The 10,849-nt window shown below is 47.8% G+C and overlaps 1 gene segment (V, D, J or C); it reads right to left on the bottom strand.

Moving 5' to 3' along the window:
- Positions 1-2,430: 2,430 nt before the first annotated feature.
- LOC102373719 overlaps positions 2,431-10,849 on the bottom strand; it is a 58,450-nt gene continuing 50,031 nt past the window's right edge. Inside the window, 2 exon segments of the V gene segment in view lie at positions 2,431-3,025; positions 5,956-5,992. Coding sequence covers positions 2,703-3,025; positions 5,956-5,992 — 360 coding nt within the window.

Raw genomic sequence — 10,849 nt, 5'->3', positions numbered from 1 at the left:
GGAACTTGGGACTTTGTCATCCTCAGGACTGGGCTAGTGGGTAGGAGGCTGAACTGCGTACAAGGGCTCAGATCTAAATACCCTGCTCTTTCACAGGCATCACGTAGGCTTTTATTACCTGACTTTGGGGCTCTAGGATGACACTTTTCCATTTGCAGGGGCAGAGGTCTTTGCCAGTTCCCAACTGAGAGAAGAATATGAAACAGCAGGGAGAAATTTACCTCGTGCTCATGCAGCCTTTCAGTCTCACTGGGCATAACTGATGGCATGTGTGCAGCACACAGACAATCTGCAAGTCTAATGGACGGGGTGAATTTTACCTGTTTCCGAGCAGTGCTTTACACTGGTTACAAGCACTCACCACCTTGAGCAGGTGCCTCACAACTGCACACTGACAAGTGGAGCTTGTCCATTTGCTCAGGGCAGAGGTGTAACCATCACAAACCTCGTGCTTTGGGCATCAGGGGCAGTGGCCGATGCCAGGCCTGCTGCATCTGGTTCCCTGGTCACTGACCCCTTCTTGTAACACTGACTCAGAGAGCAGTAAGTCTCCTCAGTGTTTAACTTGATCCAAGATAGGCAAAAAGCCTTTGCCCAACAGGGTCTTTGCCTCATTCCTCAGTGTGCATTAGTTATGGACAATGTGCACACCTGTCCCAGTAAAAGAAGGCCAGAGCATTTTAAAAGTGTATTGGGCAGGATCCATTGCCTTGCACTTATGCTGCCTCTGCACTGAATTTAATTTACCCACCTGCTCAGGAGACATCTGAGCAGTATGGGGGCTGTCATTTGGTCATCCCATGGTAACATCAGGGCCAAGCCAATGGCCGTTAGGAGCAAAGAATAAAAACATGGAGGGTAATGTTTTTGAAAATGGTTAGGTATGTCCAAAGTCCTTTGAAAAAAATCAGTGGAATCCAAGCAGCCAATGCTCTCAAGATCCTTGCAAGTCCCATCCCACATTAAGAATAAAAAATAATAGACGTGATTCACCATCCATATATTCATGTTGTGCAAAGCAATAGAATGGGCTCACCAGTACAATCATGGGGCAGTCAGAGTGAAATGCCAGCTGAGGAGGAGCAAACAAGGTTTTTTATATGGAATGGGGAGGCCTATGGGCAAGCCTCAGAGCATGGCAACACTGGGAAATATTTGGATGCAGAGAAACTAGAGCCCTGAACTTGCAAGCTGACCTGTGTAGGCTGAACCCTAAACCTGCAATCTGAATGGATCAGCTGACTCCCAGAATCTGTGTGTGGGGTGGTGTAGACCTGAGTGGGGCTTCTGGTGGGTGGCAGGGTCTAGGCACACGGATGACCCTATAGGATGTAGGTAATACAGTGGAAGGAACTGGGGGTGAGAAGTGATTTATTCTGGTTGGGATATTGTGGGGATGGATGGATTCCTGATGTTTGGAGACTGCAGAGACTACAATCTTATTGGGAAATGCCATTCTTATCTTTAATGTGTCCTTGAATGTATTCACCAGGCCTATGTAGAAAAGTTTAAATTCATTTCTTCTTTTATTTAGAAGAAGGGTGCCCTGCTGAGATAGTTGGCTATGGGAGAAGGCTTGTGGACCGAGACAAGTTGGCCCACAGATCACAGGTTGAGGTGCTCTGCTACAAATTCCTTGTACGTAATAAATGAAGAGTTAGTTGTTATTGGGAAGATAACAGGCAACCATCTACATGCCAAGGAGAGTGCATGGCTGCCTGGATTTAGATAAGGGCTCATTTCTGGGTCTTTATTGTAGCTTGATGCTGGTGGGTATCACTGGATGCCAGCAAGAAGCAGTTCTCAATGAAATAGGTGGGTGATAGGTGTAAGGGGGCTGTTTGTGTTCATATGGCTCCATGGACGGGGAGGTCAGGCTGCACTGGAAGGGAACATAGTCTCTCTTGTGCAAAGAACTGGCCAGAGCACTAAGACAACACATGAAAGAAGGGCTGCTTCACCCCTGTAAATGCAGGGTAACTGTGACCTCAGTATGGCCCCTAGTCTGTGTGCCAGCAAGCAAGTAGCTCAGACCAAGTATTTCCGAGAAGGCAGTTCCAGTCTCCGCGGTCATTAGGAACTGTGTAACCTCCCATTCCTTCTCCCAAGTGCTGCACTTGGGTGTGTTTCTCAGTTAGGCAAAACACACAGGTAAGAGCTTCAGCAGGTTGATACAGCTATGTCCAGTTCCCCCATAGTGAGGATCCACCTCTTACCTGTTAAAAACAAAGGCATGCTGCCAACAGGCTCCTAAAATGTTCTCAGCCAACTTGTAAGATTTAGTGACACTGGGAGAAATAATTCCAGTATTTGGCAAAAGGCAAAGACAAGAAAACCCAATGGCTAATAATGTCCATCATTAATTGGAAGGACATGAAAAAATAGTTTATATAAGCATGGGAAGTGGTGGGGAAATGTATACAGACACAGTGAGAGTTGAATGTTTCTGATTTATTAATATATCAAGGCTGCATGAGAGACTAAAACAGGAATGGCATGTGCAGGGAATGCAGAGAGGTGAGGATAGGGGATGGATATATGGGAACAATGACAGGGATTGGCTAAGATCTCCACATGAAATAAGAAATACAGTTGCTGGAAATCAACATTAGGGAGATACTACAGAAGGATCCCAACTCCTCAGGGATCCCAGCTCTCTACTGACTGGGACAGGAGCCAGCCGAGCCCTCCGGGGCTGCGGGTTAAGAGCACTCCGATCTCTTCAGGGTCTTCTCGATGCTCTTCCCGTCGTGCGTCACCTGACAGGTGTAGGTCTCGTGGCTCTTCCAGTCGGAGGCGCTCAGCGACAGGTAGCTGCTGGCCATGTACTTGTTGTCGCTCTGTTTGGATGGTTTGGTGGTCTCCACTCCACTGGACATGGTTGTGCCATCAGCTTTCCAGGTGACCTGGACTGAGCTGGGGTAAAAGCTGTCCATCAGACACACCAGCGTGGCCTTGCTCTTGCTGCTGACCTGTTCCGAGGAGGGAGGGAAGAGGTGGACGGTAGGAGAGGCCTTTGGCTGTCCTGCAAGGGAAAAAGGTGGGTTCAGCATTAGATAGTGCAAAGCTGAGGAGGATTCAAACGCAGAACAAAGGATCAAACCGCAAGCCAGCAAGTGCCAGTGCAAAGAGGGAGGCTGTCCAGTGCCACCGGTGGAATTCCCCAGCTTTGTGGCCAGCTAAAATGTATGTAATGTGAGCCCTTCACTGACGGTCATGGGGGAAAGAGTCTCCTAATGGCACAACTCTGGACTGGAACTCAGGAGATCAGGATTCGGGTTTGGCTGTGTCATAGCTCACTGAATGTCCTTTGGTCCCCTATGACATCATGTTTGTCCAAGGGGCAATGCTATCAACCTCCTTTCTGTAAAGCGTTTTGAGACCCATTCATGGGAAACACTATACAAGATCTAGGTCTGGATCATCATTGTTAATGCTTGGGATAGGATTGCTACTTCAGTGCAGACAATTTTAAAGGGGAGCAGGAGCCTTTCTAAATGAACCTCACCCATCAGAGAGTGAATTTCATTTAGAAAGTGCACTGGAGCTGCCTTGTTTTCCACCCTCAGCCCCTGCTCAGTGATATCAGTGCCAGTTTTGTCTGAATAAAGTCTAGGAGGGCCTTGCACAATCAGGAAATACATCTGCAGTAGCTTAACAGAAAAAACTGTTTGGCAGTAAGGTATGTCAGAAATTAGGCTATTCTCTATACAGACTGAGCTCACTGCAAGGGCCAGCCACAGACACCAAAGAGTGGCAGCAACTCATTCTGCCCATTTAGCAAGAGAAAAGCAGCTTTTGCATTTCTTACTTGAATAACATCGGAGTCATTAGTTTTACAGAACTTCTTGGGGCCTGAGCTGCGTCAGGCAGAGTAGCGAAGTATCTGAGAAGACTCACTGAATCAGAATTAGTCTATAAGGTGCATCTCTTGCTTTTTCTGAATGACTTCAGACTAACATGGCTAACTACAGCTTGTGAACCAGAGGTAACGCGCAGGTTCTACATGGAAAAGAGACTTCTAAAATACAATTGCAATAAAGCAGCAACAGCAAGGACAGGTCTGGGGAACCACACCATGAATAAGGTTGTGGGGACAGGACTGTAAAATTGTAGAGCATGATAATAGTGCGCAACCTTTTAATCATCGCATAGAATTTTACGGCAGGAATAAAAAGTTCAAGAATGCTGATGACAGTTGAAAAAATGACAATGCTATCTGACTACTGCCATCTTCTAGAGCACTCTGTGCAGGTCTCAGCCAGCTGAGGGAGAATCTCCCTCCACAGCCCTGCTCTGTATCCTGCTGCGGAGCAGCCTTGTCCCCCGGCTCCTGGCCGAAGTATTTTCAGAGGCTGTAAAGAGCAGACTCACAGGTGGAGCCATATTCTACAAAGGGCTGTCTTGGGTCAGGGTCTAGGTCAAGGGAGAAGAAAGAACCCAGCAAAAGCCCAGCGGGATGGCTGATTTCATAGCAGTAACAAAACGTAGCCTCCCAGGTACTGTGTGATAAATTAATTGTAGGGAGGCAAGAGAGAAAAGAAACCCCCCCGCTACAGAATTAAGAACTATTGCAAAAAAGTTGGAGCACTTAAATTCCTACAGACACTGCCATAGACCAGAGCCACCGAAAAGCTGTTTGAACCAACATGGCCAGCACTGACCTCAGGCTGATTAGAGTCCCTTTGGGTCTCACTTCACTTTAACCAGAATCACCTGGAGCAAACTAGTGGTCAAGCCAGCATTTCACTCCCTGTCCTCAGAGCCTGCTGACCCATAATACACACCAGTCATCCAGCCTTTCCAGACCTGCTGGCCAGGCCATCCGCGCTGTCTCCAGGTTTGAGGGGTGCAGTCAGTGCCACTCCTGTAAGTCTGGCTCATTCCTCAGGCTGCCTCAAACCCACCCCTAATGAACCCAGACCCTCGACTTTACATTTCAAGTTTCCCAAGAGCCTTAGGCAGCTCCAAGGAAGCAATACCACAAACAGAGTGAGTATTTTCCATTCCAATAGGAAATAGAGTTATCAATTCAAAAGTACCTGTTCTTTTGAAAAATGTCTTGGCTTTGGTGCTTTAGTTGTTTGGATAACCAAGAAGTCCAATGCCTGACTAATTTTCAGCTAAAACTTAGACAGTTCTCTTGGCAATTTTCAACTAAAACTGAGTTTCAGTTTTGTCTAAAACTTTGTCATTTTTAGGGTTTTTAAAAAAAAGATTTTTCTCCCTACCTCTCGACTTCACAGGAATTTTTTATTGAAAGTTTAGGTGATAAGGTCTTTCTCTGTCTCTCTCTCTCTCTCTCCCCCTGCCCCCCCCAAATATTTTTTTGTCAAAACAGGTATAATTTAAAACCTTTCTTAGTGGCCAGCTGTAATTCAAAAGCATTTTTCCTTCAAAGTACTCCTGATCAGTGATGAGGCACGTTTTAAATAACCCAGGCAGAATAAAGGTCAACTGGCAGCTAGTTCTGAAGGTTTTTACACTCCCTTTTTAGAATGCTATGTCCTGGAGTTCCACTGAAATCAATGTACTTGGGTCAATGGAGGGTGGCTCACAACCCAGGCCTTGATTTCTTTTCCATAGTGTTTGGAAGGCAGTGAGAATGGAGAGGTTCTGCCTTTGAACAAGAGGGACTTAAAAAAAAAAGAAGGGGCTACCATCGGGGCTTTAAAGACTGGGACCCTAATGGCAGAACCGAGGTCGGTATCATGGGCAGTTACAAAAACCTGCCTCTTGGAAAAAATAAAGTCAAATCTATCATGGCACACACAAACCCTGCTCTAACCACCCACAGAAGCTAAACATTGTCCCCAATCCAGTCTTAAAGTTAGCAAAAGGAATGAGAGGAGACATGAGCCAGGAAGGAAGACAGAGAAAAACAGGAAAAAAATCATGAAAATCTCCCATTAATGGCACGGAGAAGAAATGTCCATGAGTAAATCAGGGACTTACCAAGGACGGTCAGCTGGGTTCCTGCTCCGAACACCCACCACAGTGACACATGGCTGTACAAAAACCAGTCACAGCTCGATGGCAGGAGACGGCACTGCCACTCCATAGGGCAAGAGACGCAACGGTGGGGGACAGCCTTCTGGTATCTTCCATGAGAAGAATGATTTGTCTTTTGCCGTACAGCTCATAGAATAGGTTCAATGAAGATTTACTGGAAAATGAAACGATGCAGCACTCCTTGGAAGACGTGCCTAGGACCCAATGATGGATGCAGCAGAGGCCAGGTGACAGAAGAAGATGGCCTTCTAATTCCAGAAGAATTAGCTAGTGTGTAAAGGCTGCCACCACTGAATACACTCATTTGTACAGTTGATGTAGACAAAACAGTATTTTAACATCTCTCAAGGCCATGATTTTGGGAACATTAGGCCTTGTGAATAAATCAGTCATTTAAAAAGGACTTAGGCCCCACCAAATGTTAGCAAAAGCCACATCTGGACCCTCAGGAACTTCACATGTGTGAACAAAGATCAATCAAACAATGCAGTACTCTATTAGCTGAGAAGTGGGGTCTTCCCTGCTCTATCAATGAGAAGACAAAGCCTCCCCTTGGGCAGAGGCCTAACTTACCTGAGCTGAAGCATCAGAAAAATCGAGGTGGGGCAGAGTGGTCTTGTGGAGTTATACAGCGCATCTGCCCTGGCAGGAGCTGCACCATGATGACATGTGGTCCTCTTAGGCAGGCCCATGTAGAAGATGGCTGAAGTGTTCAGGTTAGATTTTGCAGTGAAGTATGGTAAAACACTGCTTAAGATCCGTGTGCCACAAAACCAAACCAATCACCATCCCATGTCATTTGAGGCCTGGTAGGGATCTGAGGCAGGGGGACTGGCAGTCTCCCTGGAAAGTAAGAGCCCATCCCAGTGCTCACGGCCTTTGTAAAATTCTTGTCCTTGTCCACAACAGAAAATGCTACCTTGTTGGTGGCCACACATGCAGCAGTGGTATGAATATACAGCATGTCTGCTCAGCCAGCATCCAGGATGCAAGAGAGGTGAACATTTTCCTCTAGCGGGTTTGCCAGCAGCACCGAGAAGTCAGCCTGCTGCCATTACACACAGCCATTTAATAGGTACTTTCCTCTTTTTCCAGCATTGAGCCAGGGCTCTGGCCCTGAGCAGAGGGGACACAGCATGCCCACCATTACTGTGCTATTCCCTCTCCCTGAGCTCAGGGGTGCAGCTCTGTTGCTTGAAGCCCAGCAGGGTGTGGACTTGTGATGAGCCTGCCCTCAAAAGCATCTCCAGTAAGCATCTAGGCTGTAAGCTTGTCCATGCTCAACTGCTTTCCTATGAACCAAGCCAGGGCACTGGACCATCTCCCTGAGTATAAATAGGAACTTGCCTTAGGTAGCCCCATGTCCCAGCAAGGCAGAGAAGTGAATTGTAGCAGGTTACTTTCTTTATCAAGGGTAGTAATTGGAGCCCAGGTGCATTAGGACTGGTCTGGCTCTGTTTGAGATCAGTGGTAGAGGTCCCCTGCTCTCTTCTAGCTTCATTTCAGCTCCCTGGAGCAGGCTTCAAGGAGCGTCTGTCATATACCCTTGAGCTTCCTCAGGTTGTCCCATTTCTGGACTAAGACATGACAAAAATGCACAGATGTGACATATATGCCCAAGGAGAGCTAGGGGATCAGGTCCCTCACTGGTGTCTAGTGAGATTTGGGAAATTTACCCTTCCAGCCCTCTCAGAAACATGGAGTCTTAGTATTTGTGTGCTGCCTTTTACAAAGATGTAACATAGGTGCAGCAATGCAACCATTTCTTTGGGGAGTGACACTCAAGTACCAGCCTAGTATTAGCATGCAGTGGGGATGCCCAGCAGGGAGCACAACTCCTATGGGGAAGCATTGGCACAAGGCAGATACCATGAACTATCTGGATTCATAAGAATGAGGGACCAGGCAGGCCAAAGCCCGGGCCTGTGCAGGGCCCCACAGTGAATGAGGTTCCCAGAGGTGGAAGGATCCAGGCAGGCAGAGACCTCGAATGAAGTGGGCAGTACAGTGGAAAGAATAAGGGGCTAGATGTACCCCTCAGTGCACGGGGGAAGCCTAGAGTATCCCCGGCAGAGGTGCAGCGAGGAGAGCTTTGGAGTCTATTTGAGAGGTGAGGATTTTTGTAAGCAAAATCTTTTATTGGACTAACTCCATGGTTGGGATAGAGTTAGACAAACTTTTGAATGCAGTGCATTCTCCTTCAGGTCTGAGGAAATGGCAGGCACAGTGAGGATTAAATACAGTTTGCAAGGCTGTGAACTTGGAGAAGAGAAGAAACTTCCAGGAGTAGCAGAAAAAACAAGTCACAGAAGAAAGTTTACCTTGATTAGCAGAAGTTTAAGCCCTCTCAAAAGGGAAAAGGTCTGCAGCATGCAAAAAGATTATCAGGGGTCAGGTAGATTAGAGTAGGCCATGAAGTCAATATTGGTGTTCAGCCCTTGGGTTTTGTTTTCACTTGCTTTTTGGCCTTTGGGCTCAGCACTTAGGTCTGCTGGGGAAGGGGTCACCCTGGTGTGGCACTGGAGGGTTGCAAATGGCCTGAGGGAGCTTGGGATAAATGCAATGCAAGATGAAGGGCTTGGAGAAGCTCAACCTGCCATTCTTCATCAGCAAACACAACCCTGTACAGACTTCTCCACAGGTCCAAGAGCATCTTGGTCCCCAGTTGATCTCTCCTTTTAAACCTGTACCTGCCCTCTGACTGTCCTCAGGACGGGAGTCTCCAGGGGAACTGTTAGGCCTGGGTCATGAGGGCCCCTGTATAGTCATGGAGGGTCAAGCAGAACACTATCCAACTTTGCACAGCTGCACTAGGCCCCTCACAGTCCCTCTTCCTGCAGCCAGGGAGCATGGAGACTGATGGCTTCAGCTCCTCCCATAAGATTGACAGATGTGTCAGGGTAGAGGCAGGATTGTGGCCCCCTCCCTCTGTGTTTCAGCCTGTAGGGTATGGCTCCCACACCAAGGTAGGGTAGAGCATCCCAGTGGTAGAAACGGATGAAGCCCCAAGCACAAGGAGCAGTCCTAAGAGACACCGGACCTGTCTGAAGTGGCCACCTCCTAGTTTGACTCCTAGGCTTGTACAGCTCCATAGGGCGCCACATCTCCTCTTACCCATGTAAAGGTACCACCTAGATCTGAATGACCTGTACCCAGAATTATCATGTTTCGGGGCAAGGCAAGGCTGTGGATGAAGTCTGCAGTGACTGGTTGAGGGTTAGTGGGCAAAGGACAGAAACAAGAGGGGAACTGGAGCAGGTGCAGATGGAGGGCAGGGTCAGGACAGAGCAGCACTGAGCTGACCTAGGCATTAGCAACACACTTTCCAGTCTATACTATAGTGTCTGCATCCTGCAACCTCCCCCTCCTCTTCTGTTCTGGTTCGGCCAGGACCTGTAACACAGGGTGGGGAATAAAAGTGTGAAATACGACAAGAGCCTTTCCAAGCTGTTCTAAAGCAGCCCACCTAGTCCTTCTCCCCTCTCTGTCAGTAGTGAGTTGAGGCTAGCTGTGCATGGGCAGTCACTCAGATCCATGACACGTAGTGCTCTGACAAGATAGCAGAACTGTCCTGAGTCAGAGGCACTGGCTCCAGGTGATCCTGCTGCTATAATGATTGCCTGTCTATCTCAAATGCTTGAGTGAGCTTTCACGAATGCTGCAGCAGACTGAGAAACTAGTCATGGAGAAAAATCTCAGTGCTTGAAGTAGAACTAGTCATTGAACCAGCACCTGGGGACCACGCTTGCTCTCTGCTACTGCTTTTCCTGAAGTGAGATGGCCTAGTACTAGCCTGAGAGACTGGGGACTTGAATTCCTGCCTCCCTGGTGGTTTCTCTTTCTGCATGAAACTCAGCAATCCTGCCCAAGGCCTGTGCAGTGCTGATCCCCTGCAACCTTGCATGGTTCATGGCTTTGTGCAGCCTGCATGCATGGGGGAACTTCCTCTCCCATGAACCTCACTGCTGGCTGTTCACGTTCCCCTTGTCTGTGGGGGCCGGGCAGCAGTGTCTGTGAGGGCTGCTGGGGTTGGACCTTAATGGTGTGGTGAAGGACCCCCCAGTAATTTGTGTTCAGTAAGACTAACCGTCCTCTTTTGCAGTGCTGACTTTTCAGCACAAGCAGTGACCCCCTCACACACAGAAGGGCACAGGTTTGTGCACTAGACCCACTTACTTCAATGGGTTGGTGGATCTCTGAGTTTTAGAGGCATTTTTAGGGCTAAAGCTTGATTTCATGCTCCCATTTTTATCTGCACTGTGTATCTGACTGTATTTGTCAGGCCTCTGCTTATATACTACAAGACATTTCCTGTCTTGTTGGATAGGCAGACTGAGGTATTTGACTTTTGGAGAATGTCTAGGGACACAGTGACTTGGAAAAGAGATAAGAAAATAAATATAAAGCTCCTCCTGCCTGATGATACTCTTCACAGGTAACCCAGGAGACAGTAATTTCCCACCCACAGGGAGCTGACAGCTGCTTCCTCAGAGAAAAGCCCAGGGCTGTTGGAGTTGAATGGGGACGTGCACTTCTCTATCTTCATTGCTAGTCTTGTGGTAGGAATGGCAGCCAGAAGTGTGGGATTCTCATTACCCAGGTGGGCTATAGGAGTATGAGTTCTGCTCACATAATGCCGTTAGATGTTATGCTAAGGTGTACTGTAGGGGTGATAGTCCCTCGGACATACAGAACCAGCACAGGACACCCACGCTCACAGGTGGGTAGTAAGAACAACTTATCGAGCAAATGGGGTTCAAGTGGGACTTTTGTGATACATCAAACTTATGCTTAGACCTCTTCTTCATGCTAACTTTCAAAGCAGGTGATCTCCAAG

Source organism: Alligator sinensis, unplaced genomic scaffold (genome assembly GCF_000455745.1).
Source record: "Alligator sinensis unplaced genomic scaffold, ASM45574v1 scaffold570_1, whole genome shotgun sequence".
NCBI lineage: Eukaryota > Metazoa > Chordata > Crocodylia > Alligatoridae > Alligator > Alligator sinensis.
This window is presented reverse-complemented; position numbering and strand designations above follow the sequence as displayed.